This window comes from Paralichthys olivaceus, chromosome 7 (assembly GCF_024713975.1).
Source record: "Paralichthys olivaceus isolate ysfri-2021 chromosome 7, ASM2471397v2, whole genome shotgun sequence".
NCBI lineage: Eukaryota > Metazoa > Chordata > Actinopteri > Pleuronectiformes > Paralichthyidae > Paralichthys > Paralichthys olivaceus.
The window spans coordinates 2,742,425-2,762,026 of NC_091099.1; the positions used below are offsets into that span (position 1 = coordinate 2,742,425).

Consider the following 19,602-nt stretch of genomic DNA (forward strand, 5'->3'; position numbering starts at 1 on the left):
TCCACTGGCTCCTCAAGATTTTCACAGTAAAAGCTTGAGGTAACAGTCCTGCCTCCCACTGAACCTTGTTTTTCAATCATTAACAGTGCAACACACTATTAACGTGCACAATCTTGAATTAAAAAAGAAAACTAGGTACATTTTGTGGGCTGGTGTTTAGAAATGTGAAGACTGTGCCTCAGATCCGTTTTTTCAGATTTCGACAAAATGTTTTTATTGTTTAACTGTAGAATTTGTCGTTGACATATTTGTGTGCGTCAACTAGAATGTATGTTACATATATAATATAATCACTTTTCAGACCACTGCCAAGGAAGTTCTGTTTTCATCTGTTGTTTGTCTGTTGTTTAGCAGGATTACGCAAAAACGACTGGACGGATTAACATGAACCTTGAAGCATGTGGTAACTGGGTCAGGGAAGAACTCAATGCATTTTAGTGTTGATGCAGATCAGGGAGAGGATCAGAGATTTTCTTTACATTGTGAGACAGAACATTTTTGAGATTTTCATTGATTTATTACCGTCTGTGGCTCTTGATGAAATGAATCTGGTATATTTCGGGGAGTGATATCTATGAGTGTGTAATTTCACTGTTGGACCTCAGCAGAGGTACGCTCTCTACTGAGTGACACTCTAGTTGTATCTGTACTTTATATATATAAAAACTTTGTAAAGAGACATGAATATGCAATAAATTCACCCATCACAGGCTGAGTTCATCTAAATAAAAATCATTTATTTTTCATTAATATTATTATCATCATCATTCTATCTAGAGAGAGTCCACCATGCCACTTTCAGAACTGGAGTAGTGCTAAGACGTCTGTCTGTCTGTTGGGGTACATGATGGAGAGTGGGGGGAGGAGAGACGGGGGAACAGACAGACAGATGGATGATGGGGGTTGAGAGAGGAGGGGCTTGTACAGGCTCACGCTCCAGGTCATTCTCCATGCTGATGCAAACAAAGAGGGGACGATATAAAGGAGGGATATCGGGAGAACAGAGGGAGGAGGAGGCTGAGTTGTCTTTAAAAGTTTGTCCCTGTCGACCTACATGAGACTGAGTTGGGAGGACAAGACCATTTGAGGGGACGACAGGGGAGCAGCTTCAAGCTCATTGGTCAGGCTGCTGGATAGGGAACCAGGACAAGCCAATCACAGACTGATACAGAGGAGGAGGGTGTTTGTGTGCATGTCTGTCTGCGTGTGTGTGTGTGTGTGTGCGTGTGTGTGTGTGTGGTGTGCTTGCACTGCTGTGTGTGTGAATCCGTTTGCACGTATCTGTGAGTGTGTAACTGGTCAGAGTTACTTTGATCCATTGTCACTGTACACTTGTCAAAAGTTACTGTCACAACCGGGAACAAAGTTGAGGTAACAAACTTCCTTCTTCTTCCGTCTCTGTAAAAAAAAAGAGAGAAGACAAGACATTAAGAAAAGACATGAATACAGGAATCATTCAACACTGAACAAACGTATCAGTCTTCGATGGGTTTGATTTTTCTGCTACACTGAAAACAATCAAAGAAGACATGTTGTCCTTCAATGAGCGAACAGTCCCGGGTACAGACCAGAGACTGAAAATAAAGATGGACGATACGTCTCCACTCTCCTAGATATGGGAGCTGCCATCATGCTCCTCATTTGGAGTCTGTGCAGTGGTGATCGTAGTGTGGAGCTGCAGCATCAAGGTCCCTATGCACACACTCTACCAGAAACCCTTTGGGTCATTTATGAGCTGTTATATCGTCCACTTTAATCATTGACTGCATTGTCAACAATAAGCGACGAGGAAGTTTCGGCTTTGACTTGGAAGCTGTTACAAACCTCCATCTTTATATAAAGTCACCCGTGACACATAACACGTTACGTGGAGATGCTGGCACACATGAAGCGATGGATTTCTGTTTGGTTTTTTTTTTCCTGGTTTGAATTTGTCAAATTCTACATGTAGCAGCAGAAAAGTCTCGATCAGAAACCAAATCATCTAAAGACAAAGTCGTGAGTTATTTTCCCAGATGTTACCTGTGTTTCACCGCGCTGTCGTGTTGCCGCTGGAAACCATGTTGTTGTCAGAGTTTGACAGAGACTGTTCCTTTACTACTGGATCTGCAGGAGGAGAGAACAACATCATACAAGAATTCATGATCCGACACCAGTGATTCACAAATCAATGAAAGACGAGCAGACACAGAGACACAGGGAGGTCAGAGCCAAAAAGACAAATATTCTACAATTATATAACCACAACGTCTCACCACGTGTTACCTGTGTGTGTTTTGTAGTGTAGTGTGTATCGTGCTTACAGAAGTATGGGTGCTCCATGGCCTCTGTCGCCGTCAGTCTCTGTTGGTGGTCGTAGCGTAGCAGCTTGTCCAGCAGGTCCAGAGCTTCTGGACTCACCAAGTGCTGGTTCTCCGTCTGCACAAACTGCTCCCAGCGCTTCCTGCTCTGCCTGCAAGGATGCACAACACACACACACCGATAGTTTTACACCAGCACCAAACATCCTACACTCTTGTTCATCATTTATCAGTGGAAGAGTGAATTATATAACCAGAAGACCACTTGGTAAAACATATTGGGTGGTTCTGGTTCCCCGGGTCAGCTTTACAGCATCTCCTGTACGTCACAATAACCCGGAGGCAGAAACAGAGCGAGCTTACTGTCCCAGCAGGTCCTTGAAGCGCGGGTCCAGTTCAATGTGGTATTTACGCAGGTATCCGAACAGCTCGTCCGTCCCCAGCACCTTTGCAATTCGCACCAACTAGAAAACACATCAGATGTTGGACTCAAACTCTGAGTGGAAATATGATTAATATGCAGCAACGTTTTAATTGTCCAGTGTTTTAACTGATTCTTCAGAACAGACTTCTAATATTTCAACCCTCCACCTTCTGTCGTTGTGATGAACTCGAAAAGCTTTAGTTCTACTAGAGCTAAAACGACAGCGCCCTCTTTCTGTTGTTACAACACACAACATCAGTTAAAGGTCCGGGTCACAAATCCAGGTTGCCTCCATTACTTGTTGAAGTCGTCCTGTGCCTCAGTTAGGCCTCATCTGCCACGTGTAAGTGTGTTTTAAAACAAAGCAGATTTCCTTATATGTGTTTGTTTGCATTAAATCATCTTGTCCGTCTCTTTTGATTTAAAAAAGCTGCTGTTGTTGTCGGTACATGTGGTGGCTGCAGTACCTGGTCGTAGTTGTCTTGTCCGTGGAAGAAGGGCTCTTTCTGAAAGATCATACTGGCCAACATACAGCCCAAGCTCCACATGTCTAGACTGTAATCGTACATCTGAAACACAAAATCATCAAACAGCACTGCCGATGATGAACACACACACGTATCCAGATTATCCACATGAGACTACAGCGTATTCTCATGAACGTGTGACCGGGAAAAGTTTTACAACAAATTTGTTCAACGTTGGAAAAACTGACAGCCCTAGTGTGTGTGTGTGTGTGTGTGTGTGTGTGTGTGTGTGTGTGTGTGTGTGTGTGTGTGTGTGTGTATGTTACCTGGTAGTCCACCAGCAGTTCGGGGCCCTTGAAGTATCGTGAGGCCACTCTGACGTTGTACTCCTGGGACGGGTGGTAGAACTCTGCCAATCCCCAGTCTATTAGACGTAGCTGTGGAAACAGTTCGTTCTCCGTCAGCTTCATTTCACAGAAAGTTTTTAAAAGTGCAACTCAACAACGTCAGCTGTGACCTCGTGTCACCTTCGAGTGGACCCCCTCTGCGTCCTGTGACAGTGGGTGTGTCTGTAGGGTTCATTTACACTTATGGTAGCCTCCTGCCCCCTGCTGGACAAATACTGTTGAGCCGTGTCAAAACAGACAAAGCAGCTTCATCCAAAGATTCTAGTTTTATTATCTCCACCAAGGAGCTTCGGTTTCCACCCGTCTGTCTGTTAATCCGAGGGATTACTCAAAAACTAAAGAACAGATTTTCACCTCAGACATGGAGGGAGGACAGAGACAGAATTGATTGCATGTTCAGATTTTGCAGTGTTTTCACTTAGAACCCTGCGCTCGCACTTTAACACACCCCGCTCGTGCTTTTTTCTACTCCTTGCACTCATGCTGAATTCTTTCTTGGCCCATGACCACCACGTTTTGTGAATGAATGCATTGACTTTGTCCAAGCCTGATAAATAACGATGTAATACAGGGAAATTTAGATATACTTTTACTTTTTGCAGGTGGTGCTCTTTACTTTGTACAACCTTCCATTGCTCATGCTTAGTTGTTGACGTTATTGTTAAAATGTTCAGAGCAGTTACTGTAACATCTTCTTGAACTACAGAGTTCACCAACAGAGAGCAGCGAGACAGTTTATTCAAATGTAAATAACATCTGCTCTTATTTTAAGAAGCTCGCTGCTTGTGTACTCGGGGACTCCATCTGTATGAAAGTCTTCATAAAAATAAGCTGGCTCAGAAAAAAAACAAAGAATAAGGAATAGAGGGAGTGATGGAGAAAGCCAGAGAGAAAATAGACTGAGAGAAACAGAAGCTGAAAAAGCAGAGTGGGATGTAATATTCAGTGTGTGGGTGTGCAAAGAGAGAAAATAGAAAGTAGACTATATAGGGCACCGCCTACCTTTCTCAGCTGGTGATCAATCATCACATTGTGTGGTTTGACGTCACGGTGCATGATTCCCATACTGTGACAGTAGTCCAGAGCCTGACGAGACAAAGATACAGGTCACAGTCGTTTAAATTCCTGGGAAAAACAAGGCGCTCGTTACACAATAATGCACTCACACTTTCTGCCTACTAAAGGAGACATACTCAGGTTAATCTTTTTAATTAGTCTCCTTTTTAATGCGTCTCCTTTAAAATAGGACATTGATTAAATTGTAGTTGATGTAAACAAGTCTCACCTTCAGTAGTTCATACATATAGAAACGAATATCGTAATCTGTCAACTTCTGGTACAACTCCTGGAGGGAAACACAAATCTGAGTGAGAGTTTGAATGAGGCCGGTGAAAAGTCGCTGCTGCCCCTGATAAAAAACATCAGTGTGACAAATAAGAGCAGAGAGCATGATGTGGCAGCAGAGAGAGAAGATTGTACCTTGAAGTCTGTGTTATTGATGCATTCAAAGACGAGCGCTGGAGTTCTGGACTGTTCATCCCCCACAGAGACAGAAAAGAATGAGGGTCAGAGAGTCAAAATCAACACGGATTCATTATTGATTCAGTCACGTGATTAATCACAGATTTGATTAACACCCACATTATCTGAAGAATTACAAACCGGACAAAAACTCAAAATAGAGTAAAACTAGAGCAACAGCAAACATGGAGCTTGACAGACACACGAGCAGCTGTTGTGGCTTTAGTTTAAAAACCCAGGCGACACTTTCTATTTTTTAAACTCTGTAGTTTCCAGGAAACTTAAACAAAAGGTTCCCGACGAGCTCCACGGCCTAAAAATATCCTTCCTTCCTCGTTGGTTGAATCTTTCCAGCTGTTAAAAGTTGTAAAAATTTAAATAGAAATAAAAGACTCATGTGTAAAACTCCTTGATCTTCCCACAGATTGACTTCTTACATTCCACCTCAATTCAGAAACTCCAGCACCAATTAAAATCTGTCTTTTTCCCCACATGCACAGAAATTGATCATTACATTCGGTCCATAATTAAAAATCAGAGCCCCGTTGATACGATTTACAAATATCTGCTGAAATCCATGATTGTTTAAAACTCATCAAAATGAGGCAGATTCTTACTTTCACTTTAGTTTCCATAAAGCAGCCGCTCGGTCACATGCTGCAAGAAGAGTCATTTTCATGGGGATCGTTACAAGTGAATAAAAAAATAATAAATAGATAAAATAGATTCTAGAGTTTTCTATTTTCTTTTCCACTTGATTTCCAAAAAATAAAAAAAACATTCCTCTGTTTGATTCTCTTCTTTTTATAAAAGTGAATATGAAAGACATAAACTTCAGAGCCTCGCTGGGTTTATCTCATGCTGCTGAAGCATCATATCAGCTTTAGAGTTTTAAAAACATTCTTACCCAGAACGAGAACAATGTTTCCTATTCATCGCCTCGACTGTGGCGGCCCGCTGTAATCTAAGTGTGTCTCACCACCATTTCATAACGTACCCAGACAAAATTTCACATGACTCGAGATCTTTAACATGGTTTTTGTGCATTTGCTTGATTGTAGAGTGCAAAGATTCACTAAGACCCTCCTCATTGTTGCTCCCTTTGACACACACACAACCTTCTCACACTAAAAGAACATTAGAAAGGTTTATTTGAACTTGAACGTGAGGGTCTTATATAGGTTTACTCATCCTATTGTGATTGGTCAACCACTTAGAGCAGATGTCAGAAATATCTTAAGAAGCTTCTCGATCTGCAGCAAGCACAGCTGTAGCCATGTATCAACGGTGTCGGTTCTGTTCAACCAATTTAACGCAAACTAGATGTTAGCGAGCCTACCACTGGGTCTTTGACTGTGTCCACCAGTCGGATGATGTTGGTCCCTCCTCGCAGGTTCTCCAGGATCTTGATCTCTCGCTTGATCTTCTTCTTCTTGACCGGCTGAGTTCAAGAAGGGCGAATCGAGAAAGACAAACCAAGACAAGAGATTAAACAGAGAGATCTTATTGTCTTCTGTGATCAGTTTGTCAATCTCACAATTATTTGCAGCCATGAGTTTGATTCTTACATCTAAATGACGAGCGGATGATCGTAGTGTGTCACCTGCAGCACCAGGTTCAATCTACATCCACCTTCATACTGATTTTAATCTCCAATGACCAGATGCAGGTGCAGCAGGAAGTTATTTTAACCACCTACAGCCATGTGTTTACTGTTCACTCTGCATTATTCATCAAGTATAATTAAAAACCTTTATGATTATGTCAAACACTTAAAGACAGTGGAAGGTGTAACAGTCAACTCAGCTTATACACCACCGACGATTAAGTTCCAGAGTTGTTCCGACTTGAGGTGGCGCTCACGTTCATTTTTCTCAGTTGGGATATAACTTCTGACACATTAATGCAAAAATAAGAGCCAATCACTCTCCTGAAACCAATCTGGCTTTAACTGTGGTTAGCACAATCCTATCAGCATACAGACACAGAAGTAAATCAATTGAAGTATTAAAAAAAGAAAAAACTAATGGGGAAATATAGGGATTGTACAGTAAGAGTAGATTTGCAGAAACAAATTGGATGAAACTGATTAATAACCAGAATGTATTTGCTTATTCTTATATAGCTGAATTATTGTTTCGTTTCATAATCAACATCATAAACACACATTCAAGTGAAGAGTCTGAAGGAAAAATGGAGGAAAGAACCAAACTGGAATCTAAAATCAAGATCTGGAACCAAAACATGGATCTGATCGGTCAGTGCATCGGTCGCCCTCTGTCAGGAGAGGCAGCTCCACCGGCTCACCTTTAGGATTTTGACCACCACCTTCTCATTGTTGGTGATGTTGATCGCCTCGAACACTTCGCTGTACTTCCCTCGGCCCAGCTTACGAACCAGCTGGTAGTCCTCCTGGTTGCTATAGGGACAGACACACAGCAGAGCAGATGTGAGGGAGACATTTATTTCCAGAGCTGTCGATAATGTGAGTGTTCTTGTTAGTGAGATGAAGCTCTGCCCCCGGGGACCGGAGTGATTTCTGCCTCTGGTTACAGGGGGAGAGGTTAGTCAGGGTGAAAGGGAGGGAAGTGATGGGGGGTGAAGTGTCAGACAGCAGGGGAGTGGGCTGGGAGACTGTACTATCATAGTGTCATCACACCCTTGCAGCTATGTGTGTAATAATAGATCCCATCTGCCACACACTCCTCCTCCTCCTCCACAAGAACACAAATGCACACACAAACAATCTAACATGGACCCACATGCATGTAATCACAGCAACACGCAGCAAACACAGAAATGTCCTCACTTCCAGTTGGGGACGTGGGCCTCGTAGTCCCAGTACTCCCGGCTCTTCAGCGTGTTGACGTCTGCGTACACACGGGACTTGCTACCGGCCACCGGACCCGGCATGGCGAGACCCGTGGCTCGGGCGCTGCGGTGGGGCTCACGGACAAGCTGAGCTGAGGAGGGGGGGGGTGGGTGTTGTAGGGAGTAGATCCGTAGTGTGGGGGTGTGAAAGTGGGACAGACCAACCAGCGAGCTTCCCTCTGCAGCGACAGGAGGAGGATGGAGGAGGGAAGCGGATGTGTCCACCGGGGTTCACCGCAGTCAGTGCCCGCCGAGCAGCGCTCCCCCGGTCGGATTGTCAAAAGCAGCCGAGGCGGTTGATCAGAGTCGGGGTGATGGTGCAGCCGCACGGGGGCGGGGAGGCATCGGGGTTGTTGAGGTAGAAGAGAGACGGACCCCGAGAAAAAGGCAACGGAGGAGGAGGAGGATGGAGGATGGAGGAGCGGGATGGAGATGAGAAAATCTCGGGTCAGAGCTCCGGGGCTTCTCTGCTCACGGGCCCCGAATCTGGGCAGAGAAAAGAGGGTGGGCTTCCTGCGCGGGGCGGCGGACGGTCGAGGATGTTGTGTGGGGGGGGGAGGGAGGGAGGGAGTGTCCTCGGTGGTCCAGCTATCAATCAGCTGCTGGTGAGGGGGCTCGGCCGGGGGGAGAGAGCGAGAGAGAGAGACGGGGGGAGGGAGGCGGCGGGCTGGATGAAAGATCGATGTTGTTAGCTCACGTTAGCCGGCGATGCTACCGGAGCGCGGCGATGTCGCACCGACGGGGAGCGCTCGGCGCCGTGAGCCACCATCGGCGGTTCCCGCGTCATGTGCTACCGGCCGTGCGGGGGGGAGGGGGGGGGGGAAGCGGAGGTTGTGGCCCCTCGGGTTGAGGGGAGTGGGGGGGAGGGGGATGGTGGGGAGGAACCGGTGCCAGACGCCGACAGACGGGGCCCGGAATGCGGGGAATGCGGTGCAGCGGCTCCCCGGTGAAGAGCGCAGGGAGGCGGAGAGCGACTGAAGAGCAGCGAGACGGCCGCCCGGAAGTGAAAGGAGCTCGCTGCCGGGATGAGGACGTTCAGCTCGGCCGCCGGGTCACAGCGCCCCCTGGTACCTGGAGGTAGCATGGGTGCAAAATGTCGTCCTCGCTCGATAAAATGTTTTTAACTAAATGATTCTAAATCAAATGTTTGTGTGACTCTCTTCTTCTAAATTAGTTTGAAACAAATTCTAGAAATATAAATGTTATTATTGATTTTTGATGTTTTGCAGTAACCACAAAGGCTATTATGAAAAAATAAAGAAAAATAAATAAATAAAAGCAAACACATAGAACTTGAATTTAAAAATTAAAATTATATATAATTTCTGCATCTTTCACTCTGTAGAATAAAAGTTGTATTTATAAAATTGCATGTTTCCCATTGTGCACATTCAGCAGCAGATAAGACAGAATTGGCACCGGAGGATGAGTCTTCATTTGTGTTATCCCTGGTTGGCACATATTTATTCTAATACTTCTTAAATTGGATTTCATTTATTTATTTTTTAATGATGTGTGTTGTACGTACGTTTGTTTTATGATGCATGTGTGTATGCCTATTTGTATTTTTTAACGGCTGCAGCATGGGTGAAGAGCCCAAGACAAATTTCATTTTTTTTTTTTTATCTGAAAAAAGTCCAGTCCTGCAAATAAAAACTACTCGTATCTACGTTTCGAATAAAATAATGGATGTTTGACACTTTGACGCCATTTGATCATGATTTAATCACAAAATGTTAAGTGGCTCCACCCACAACCCCTCAAAGGACAAGATAGATGATGGATGGACACGTTTGTCATAAAACATCAAACAGGTAATCACAGGCACTTTGTGTTTGTATAACTGCAACTATTTGTTCCTAAATCTTGATTTCAAGTCAAGCCCCGCTGCATAAGAGTATCACACAAGACAAATCAATAAGAGAAATAATACGTCAAATCTCATAGAGCTGTATCTGTGCTTGAAAAAAAACCCCAAAGTGACGTAAGTTTATAAATGGAAAAAGTTTTATTTGTTAGTGCTGTGTGTAATTGAATGCTACATACATACAGATATTCTTAGAATGAATGTACACGTACTGTACGTCGCCACAAAGTTTTCTTTTTAACATTTTTTTTCCAACATCATTCACATAAAACTACAGAACAATTTGAAAAAGCTATAGGAGGGAACAGTGGGGCGGGGTGGGGGGTCGGCACCAGTTCCCAGGGACAGAACACAGGAACTAACACAGCAAGCATGCAGAGAGAGAGAGAGAGAGAGAGAGCGAAAGAGAGAGACACCAGGGTCTGACGGGTTCGTTAACTGAAGAGTAGGGAGGAGGGCCTGTGACCCTCAATAATACTAACTACTATTTTAACAATTCTGGGCTGGAATTATTCTTTGGCTTTGGACGTACAACTGTGTTATTGACATGATGCATGAAAAACAGTAAAGGTCCTTGTCCTGCATCTATTTTTATTTCACACATCTCATGACGTGTCAGCACCAATTAAAAAGTCACTTGTAGTCTAAACAAATCTGAGAAGAGTTTGTGTTGTACTGTTGCCACCACAGAATTCTTTGTGTAGAGACTGCTTGTTTTTGTGCATTTTGTTCAGCGGTCTTCAGATTAAAAACTACACGTTGTTCAAGTATGAACTCGACTCTGTGTTTGGAACAAATAAAGCCACCTTTATCCCAAAGCCACACCCAAGGCCCTGGTCTCTCTGTCCAAGAATATAGATATTCATATCAATTCAAAGAATATTAATAACAAAAATAAAATATACAAACAAATGTGAAACCATTCAGAACATACAGTACTTAAAAAAAAAAAACTTTAAGTCAAAGTTGTGCTCAAAGTCTTATAATGCCAGATCCAGAAAATAAAAATACGATGGTTGATAGGAGCAACCATTTGACCTCGTATGAAGATAGTGATGAAGGACAGAGGCAGAAAGCAGAAGAGGAGGGAGAGGTACCTCTGTAAGGCGAAAAAATAAAAAAAAAAGAATAAAAAACAAATGCAAATTCAGCCTCCATTGCCTCCGTTTGTATCAAATACATTTCAATACTGCACTCAAACCAAGAATCGACAGTGACCGAGAAGGAAGGCAAGAGAGAGGAGGGAACAGCGCCCCAGTCGTCCAGAGAAAAGGAACAATGGTGAACGCTGCCAACATGTAAACAAACTGGATTTCCAGGCTTCTCGAGAATCTCGTAGCATTCAAAGAAGAGGAAGGCGTCATTCACTATGGTACAAACCAAACTTTGAAGGTCCAGTGTGTAGGATTTAGGTGAAAGGGATCTATTGGCAGAAAGTAAATATAAAATAATCCTACTGATGTTTTCACTTGTGTGTTAAATCTAAATTGTATGAATTGTGGTTTTCTTTACCCTAGAATGGGCCGTTAACATTTAAATACTTTATATTTACACCAGGAGCTGGTCCTCTCTACGGAGGTTGCCATGTTTGTTTTTTTTTACAGTAGCTCAGACTGGACAAACTAAACGTTTTGAGTTTTACTGACAACTGAAGCCAGCACGGGTTCTCCATGTTTGGGAGGGGAGGGGTATTCACCCTCAAATTCTACACACTGACCCTTTAAAGACAAGACGTTGAGCTCAATGCAAAATGTAACAGGAAAAAAATACATCGTTAATATACCTTTCAAAAACATGGAAAATATTTAACACAGGGTTCATCCTGCAAAAAAAGGCTCTTTGACAGACCAGTAAGATTAGTAAATTTAAACAAAGAAAAAGGCGAAGGTCTGCTGAAACATTTCTAATACAATTCTCTTCAGTCTGAATTTCCCTGTTTGACGGAATACCATTTAAATTCACACACACACACACACACACGCTGGGCTCTTTGAGATTCCCTGCTGCAACATACTGATACAATCACTACATGGACTACAAAAACAACAAAAGAGCATTTGTCAAAAACATTTCACATGGTAAAAAGTAGCAAGAATACAAAAACAGTTCAATACATTTTTTAAGAAAGACAAGTTTTGACCTTTCCGACTCATCTGGCTACATACACTCACACGTCCACTGTATGTACAGGCTGAGGGAGGAAGTGTGATGTTCACATGTGGACATTTCATCAGCACAGTCTGACAGCACTGACCTCTGCAGGAATATGAAGAGCATATTAGTTTGAAATATAGATTTCTATATATACGTCTCTAGTGGAGAGTGAGCTTGGTATCAACCATTAGGGGTTTAACTAATGATAGTTAATTTCGGAAGGTTGGTTGGTTTACAAACAGCACTGGGACCAGGTGCTGGTGTTTTGGTTGAAGCACAAATGACCAAAATAAAGATCGTGGCCAACACATTCACTCACAGACATTCTACCATTAGAATTACTTCACCACAGGACAAGAAATCCACAAACTAACCCAAAACTGTTTCCCTTCACATTTGATGATGACACCACTGGCCTCTTGATAAATAAGATAGGGGAAATTAATTGTGCTGTTGGTGCAGGGTGCTACGTCAGAATCAAAGGGGTCGGTTGTTTTACTGTGGGAAATGAAAACAGAAAACTAGTCTCAGTCATTCTTCACCTGACTAACAACTGTTACGTAATGTTGATACTAAACAGCGACAGACTGGAAGCAAAAGAAAAGGAGGGAAACTGAGGAGAGGGAACGAGGATAGATTCTCAAACAGCCTGATCAGTTTGGAGTGGAGAGTGGAGACACAACTCTATTGATTCATTCAATAATATGCTTTTTAACAGATTATCTTTTGGAGCATTTGCTGCATTTTTTGGCACCTGTTTAAGTCCACAACTGAAGGACAGGAGTACAGTGGTTGTGGCTTTCTCGCTTCTTTAAACTGAGCGTGGGGATGAAAAAAGGAGGAGAGAGAAACAAAAAGAAGGAGAAGAAGAAGAAGAAGTGCTCCTTATTATTTCATGGAATGACAGGGTTGGAGTAGTGCTGGGCTCCGGGCAGGTTAGAAGAGCAACAAAGATCTGATGTGGAACTGGTGGGAATGGATGCAATAGTTGTAGCATAGGCCGTCCTGAAAGATCCATGAATGTTAGGCTGAACAAAAAGCCGACAAGTTTTACACAAGAGGGCAGGGAGTTTAGGAAACTGTTCAGAGGGAAAAGGTCTCCAGGGATTTATAAGCACTGGGGCACAGGATAACCGCCTCCATCCGCCGTGTGCTGCACCGTGTGATCCTGCAAAGAACCCAAGTCACTGTAACGCTCTCCACACCAAACACACTTGAACTGCCCCTCTCTGGAGTGTGTGCTCTGGTGTTTGGTCAGGTGCTCGCGCTGTTTGAAGCCCTTATCACAGTGGTCACATTTGTACGGTTTCTCCCCTGTATGTACTCGCCGGTGTCGGTTCAGGTCTGATGAGTATTTGAAGCGTTTCTCACATTCCGGGCACTTGAGCGGCTTTTCCCGTGATGGGTCGCAGCGGTGCTGGACAAACTCGGAAGAGGACAGGAAGCGGCGGTCACAGAGCGAGCACTTGAGGGGCTTCTCTTGGCAGTGAGAGTTTTGATGACGCTGTAGCGTGGAACTCTTCTTGTAGCCTTTGCCACAAACGTCACACTTATACGGCTTGTCTGGTGAGGTGTTGGACGACTCGCCACATTTGTGTCTGAGCAGCTCTCCCGACTGGCTGAACTCCTTCTGGCATGAGGCACACTTGAAAAGGTTGTCCATGCCATGAACGTGCTGGTGGTAAAGGAGGTGAGAGGGCTGCAGGAAACCTTTGTCACAGAGGTTGCATTTGAACGGCCGGTCAGTAGGGTCTTTATGTGTGCGTCTGTGGCGCACAAGTGCATACTGCTGTTTGAAGCTCATCTGACACTCATCACAGTGGAAAGGACGCTCCTCAGAGTGTGTGCGCTCATGTTGGCGAAGGTCAGATGGCCGCTTGAAGCCCTTACCACATGTGGCACAGCGAAACGGGCGGGAACCCTGCGGGTGGCAGGGGTGGTGGAGGAGCTCCGACGACTCTTTGAAATGCAGCTCACACAAGTTACATTTGAACAAGTGCTCGCCCGAGTGCACGTACATGTGGCGCACAAGGTGGGACCGGTGTTTAAAACTCTTTTCACACACAGCACACTTGAACGGGCGCTCGTTGCTGTGTGTTCGCTGATGGTGCTGTAGATGTGACGACTGGCTGAAGGCCTTGTCACACGTGTCACATTTGAAGGGCTTCTCTCCCGTGTGCACCCTCTCGTGCCGTGTGAGTTCCGACAGGTGTTTGAAGCCTTTCTGGCAAACAGAGCATTTGTACGGTCGGTCTCGGGCCGAGGGAAACGGTAGAATAGATGAGCTGCTGCTGGCTGATGCCCCATCACTGCTGGGCTGCTGGGGGTTGTTTGAGTTTGGTGTGGCATTGCCAGAACCGGGCCGGTAGGTTTTCTCACATATCGAACACTTCATTGGGTTGGTGCTGTTATGTGACGTGTGGTGCTGAGCTAGAGACGTAAGCAGAGAGAACCCCATCTTACACACACCACACACAAATGGCTTCTGCTCCACCTGAACACACTGATGTTCTAGCAAGTCTGTCGCCTGGTGGAAAATCTTCATGCACTGGGTGCACTGAAACGACCTGTCCTGACTCACCATGCACTGGTGCTCATGTGGGTTTGCCAGGTGGGAGATATCATGTCCACAGGCCCCACACTTGTGTCCTCCCTCTGTCCCTACTTGCAGGGAGGTCTGTTGGGTGGCGTGCTGCGGCTGACTGTGCAGCCCGCCTCCATGCTGACCCCCGCTGTGTTGCTGGCTGTGCTGGCCATGCTGGGTCTGTTGCTGCTGTAGCGACGTAGCATCTGGCTGCAGTACGATACCGTACACAGCACAGCCCAATGCGCTCTCGGCTCCTGGAGGGAGGGTGTGGACGACAGGAGGAGGAGCGACAGCGTGCTGCTGCCAGGCTTCTGACATGCGGGCTCGGGTGTAGGGATTCAACTTGGCAGCTGGTGTGGCCCAACTGTGGTGAGAAAGGAAGATTGGCACATATTTAAATAATGCATCAAACTCTTTGGAGTGTGTTGAAAGATACTGTTTTTTTAAAAACTCACTCCATCTCAGCAAGTGGCACAGAAAAACTGGAATGGGTCCTTGGACTGACGATGATGAGAGGAGCAGCGATGGGCAGAGAACAGATGTGTGGGGGATCAGACTTGAGTGCAGAGATCTAAGAAAATCCCCATGATCGAACTTTGTTCCTGAACTTCAGGTGTTATCTGCATGGAAAGAGAATCAAGGTATGAATGTCAACAAACAGAAAGCGGCTACACAACAACGAGCATCTTTGGGCAAAGGCAAGTTTGATTATGAAATCACGATACATCAGCTGCAGCGACGAGCATTGTGTGACTAGTCAGTGTAGATTCAAATGAAACAACGTCTCTATAAATAATGATTAGTGATATTACAGGTCACGTCGCTGAGTTAAAAAGCTGAGGATCAGAACATGCTGCAACACACCGGGGCAGCTTTTCCATTCATGCTCAAGGGGACAGCTCTGACAGAGGGAACCTGAGTAAACAACGTGTTTATCGGTGATAGTAATTGTGGAGGTATGCAAACAACGACGGGAGGAATCTGAGCGTCCCTGCAGAGACTCGTTCTTCACACCGACACAGTTTACAAGCACCGACATTCACTCCAGCGTCTTTGTAAACAACTCGTGCATGTGCAACACAGCCCGTGTCATTAACATGCAGCGGCGTCCACTCGCGTTAATGTTTCATCGCTCGTGCAGATTCATTTCTGCTTGTGCACAAATCTGAATGCTCAACGATTCGCGGGTAAAAACAAACTCTGCGCAGCGGAACGTTTTTCGTCTCCCCCCCCTAAGCAAAGATCACTGTTATCGGGTTAGCTTAGCTAGCTAGCTTAGCCGCTAGCTAACGCAGCCAGCGTAAACGCTAGCGGGTTAGCTACAGTGGAAATAACAGCGACACGTTAGTTGGCGAATAAAACAGCGGTGTTTGTTTACCTGCGTGTCCGGTGAAGCCTCCACGATGTCCCGGATAAAATGCCGCTATCGCTCGTTAGCTTCTTCTCCTCCCCCCCCCCCGAGACACCGTTAGCTCCCCGCTTCACATCCGCAAACGGAGCTCGGGAGCTCTCTTGTGCGAGCGCTGTGGAAAAATGGGATTTTGTGGCTCATTGACACCGAAGCGAAAAAAAAAACCCTCCAGAGTTTCCACGAGTCTCCGCGTCAACGCCGCCGTCTCGCGAACACGTTCGCGGGAGAGCTACGGCATCACAGCGGCTGAGTGAGGAGACACAGGCATGTTGTTCCAAACAGCTAAGCTAGCTATCGGCTATCAGTTAGCATCCGAGCCCCTGCCCGCGCGCAGGAACATGAATAAACCAAGACACACGCGCACGCACACACACACACACGTTTATATTTATTTATACTAATATTGACCCAAAACATTCTCCTGTGTCGTCAAGACTGAATCAAATCTGTTGTTTTTATTTATTTATTAATATTTATTTTATTGATAAATAAAACAGCATCTCACTCACAAGATCCAATAAACATGAAAAATAAAACACAAACAGAAATGAACTCAAATCAAAGAGAGAAATAATAATAATAATAATGATAATAAAAATGTGTAACTGTGTTTGTGGTTCAAATATTGATCACATTAGTAATTAGTAAATACATTTGATCAGAATAACCAAAATAACAAAGAGTAAATAATAATAATAATAATTAACTAAACATATTAGCGTGTGTTTACTGTAAATTTAATTTCAAATTGTTGAAAATGATCTTTTCTGGTTTTTTTCATTGCCAACCCACGAACTGGGAACCAATCAGCGGCGGCGGTTGTTTCACCGGGACATATTTTAATCATCGCGACAGGATGTTTACACCGGAAGTGCCGCGCAGGAACGAGCCGCCGGTCAGTCTCTGGTAAATGTCCTCGCCGGTTCTTCCCGACATGTCTCCTGCACGTGTTCTGTGACCGCGGCGCTGCGCAGGATGTTGGTGGGATACAGCAGCAGCTCAGAGGAGGAGAACCAGGCGGAGACCGGTCCCAGCAAAGAGGGAGAGGAAGATGATGGAGAGGGAGATGATGGAGAGGAGGGCTGCCCGGTGAGGAAGAGACCCAGAGCTGAACCACAGGTCACCAAAACCAGGTGTGTGTGTGTGTGTGTGTGTGTAACTGTAGATGTGTGGTGATGCTACAAGCGTTTAATGTGAAGTTGAGCGACTGTTAAAACACATAAAGGTGAAATAACACTGATAGTATATTTATATTTATATCATTCAACATTACCACAATCTCAGCAGTTGAAGGTTTCTAAAGAAAGACCTTGTGTTCATGGTTGATGATGACTTGTCTGTTATTGTCTGATGAATTAGGTCTTTGGATTTTATGTCACTCCTAAATGGTATGTGTTTCCTGCAGGCTGCCTCTCCCTGGTTCCCTGCTGTCCATGTTCCCAGACGACGGGGATCCGCAGACTGAGGACAGCTCGCTCCACGGTGGACGTATCCGCTCTTTCAAGCACGAGAGAGGAAACTGGGCCACCTATGTTTATTTACCGTGTAAGACTTGTACTCGTTCATTAATCAGGATATTCAGATCTGGTTTCTTATGAATGTTTTCTCTCCTCTTCACATCAGACCGTCCTGACGAGGAGTTTGTGGAGATGCTGGAGGAGCTGTTCTCCGCTGCGAGCGCCCATGGGGTGGATTTGACCCAACAGGAGGAGTTCCACCTCAGCCTGTCTCAGACGGTGGTGCTGAGACACCACTGGATCCAGCCCTTTACACAGAGCCTGCGGGCAGACCTGGCACACTGCAAAAGGTGGTATCCCAGAGGATTATCCCAAATTTAGAATAAGAAGAGAACAGATTTCAAGAATCATAAAAACATATTAAAATTACCTTTAAAAGAAAACTAGGAATTGAATAAAAACATGCACAAAATCAGTAAAGAAAGAAAGTGATCTAAAATATAAAAGTGCTGGAGTGTGGGCAAGATCTAGTTAAAGGCTGAAGCAAAGAGAAAGTTTTCTTTGAAACACATTTACTGAAGGAGCTTCTCTGATATCTAGCGGCAGTCTGTTCCACAACTTTCAAGCGTAATTTACAAAAGCTGCATTTCTATTTCACAATACAAATACATAGTGTGAGAGTCTGAAGTACTTGTTAGATGTGTTCCTCCTGAGGAAGGTGCAGCAGGAGACAGATTTCTAACAAGACAAGTTGATTTAAACCACATCAGCAGCAGCATAAAAGATTTGAAGACCTGCAGGTTCAATGGAAAAAATAAGTTGCATCTTAAGTTGAATATAGTGACATTTTCATTCTTGCTAAAACCGGCCTTTGCTTCTTGCTGCCAGGTTCGTGTGCTCAGCGAGGAAACTGAAGGTCTATTGTAACGCAGAGAGGACGAGGTACAGTCAAAGCTTTTACTGTCTCATGGCCCAAATACACTTTCTGTCTCCATTCACTGTTTGACCTGTTTTAATGTCGTCAGTTCGTCACGAACAGCCCTTGTGTGTTTTTTGTCTCTTTGTCCCCCGCAGGACGTTCTTGGGGATGGAAGTGTGTTCTGGACAAGCTCAGTTGTTGGACTTGGTCCGAGTTGTGGACAGAACGATGACAGAGTTTCGCCTGGACACTTTTTACAAGGTCTCGGATCAACAAACATGATTTTATCTTGTTAGCTCTTTTATGTGTTAATGTTGATTTATGGGAACAGGACCGAAGTGTTTTACATGAAAATACCCAGCAGTGTTCGGGGTGAAAGAATAATCAGTCATTTGATGATTATTTAAAGCACAATAATAGAATCTGGGAGAGTTAGTTCATCTCTAAACCTCATGGTGTTCCCTCTGATGTGAACTTTAGGAGCCGTCTTTCCACGTGAGTCTGGCCTGGTGTGTTGGAGACCTGAAGGGGAAGATAGAGGAATGTATTCAGAAGCTGCAGGTACGGGGACATTTTGTTTCTTTGTTAACTCTCAACAACCTTTAAAATAATGTCCCTGCTGTTAATTTCCAAATCCTGGGGTTATACTAAAATAATTGTATGTTCAAGTGTAAAATGTCCCACTGAGCATGAATCTCAGTTGTAATTCGTAAACTAACAGCTACTGTAAAATATATCTTCATTAAAATTAAACTTCTGTTGGTGTATCAGTAATAGATTTTTTTTCAAATACTTGTCTTCAAGTGTGTGGTTGATGGACGTGAAGAAGGACCGTTTCACCTGATGTTGGACGGCGTGGAGCTGCGCTGCAGGACTGGAAACAAAACCTTCCGCTTCCCCCTGGAGCCATAAACCCAGACAAGACTGAAACCTCATGTCGAAGGTCACTGGCCACACTGCAGAAGCAGGAGAGGGATCTTCTATCCTCATTACAACACATTTTAACCCCTTTAATAACTGCAGAGACCATCATGGCTAAATGGCCGAAAGAATAAATGTCATTGTAATTTTCTGCATTATTTTAGTACTCACTGTAAATAAAGCTGCTTTTTAGTGTATAACTGTTTTTGTATGGGACAATATGAATGTTATGAGTTGTGTTTAAGGTCCGGAAATGTTGATGTGTGACTGAAACAAGCAAGAAAGAAATGATAAGA

General features: G+C 44.4%; 3 protein-coding genes across 4 annotated transcripts; 1 reads left to right on the forward strand and 2 right to left on the reverse strand.

The window, feature by feature from the left end:
* Positions 1-716: 716 nt before the first annotated feature.
* Positions 717-9,057, reverse strand: csnk2a2b (casein kinase 2, alpha prime polypeptide b). Its single transcript, XM_020109550.2, has 12 exons — positions 7,929-9,057; positions 7,427-7,538; positions 6,459-6,560; positions 5,078-5,128; positions 4,884-4,943; positions 4,601-4,684; positions 3,518-3,628; positions 3,192-3,293; positions 2,664-2,764; positions 2,304-2,452; positions 2,023-2,106; positions 717-1,398 (listed from the first exon to the last, which is right to left on the reverse strand). Exons 1-11 carry the CDS (start codon positions 8,030-8,032, stop codon positions 2,030-2,032), a joined length of 1,053 nt encoding a protein of 350 aa, XP_019965109.1. The 5' UTR covers positions 8,033-9,057; the 3' UTR covers positions 717-1,398; positions 2,023-2,029.
* Positions 9,058-9,975: 918 nt separating this feature from the next.
* On the reverse strand, positions 9,976-15,194 carry znf319b (zinc finger protein 319b). The gene is made up of 2 exons (XM_020109548.2): positions 15,054-15,194; positions 9,976-14,962 (listed from the first exon to the last, which is right to left on the reverse strand). The coding sequence occupies exons 1-2, from the start codon at positions 15,056-15,058 to the stop codon at positions 13,120-13,122; spliced, it is 1,848 nt and encodes a 615-aa protein (XP_019965107.2). The 5' UTR covers positions 15,059-15,194; the 3' UTR covers positions 9,976-13,119.
* Positions 15,106-19,506, forward strand: usb1 (U6 snRNA biogenesis 1). 2 transcript variants are annotated; one of them, XM_069528995.1, is made up of 8 exons: positions 15,106-15,239; positions 16,820-17,142; positions 17,415-17,554; positions 17,633-17,816; positions 18,355-18,408; positions 18,541-18,646; positions 18,866-18,946; positions 19,190-19,506. In XM_069528995.1, exons 2-8 carry the CDS (start codon positions 16,985-16,987, stop codon positions 19,295-19,297), a joined length of 831 nt encoding a protein of 276 aa, XP_069385096.1. In that variant the 5' UTR covers positions 15,106-15,239; positions 16,820-16,984; the 3' UTR covers positions 19,298-19,506. The 2 variants fall into 2 exon arrangements, with proteins under 2 accessions (XP_069385096.1, XP_069385095.1); XM_069528994.1 differs by lacking the exon at positions 15,106-15,239 and adding an exon at positions 16,133-16,273.
* The last annotated feature ends 96 nt before the right edge of the window (positions 19,507-19,602 follow it).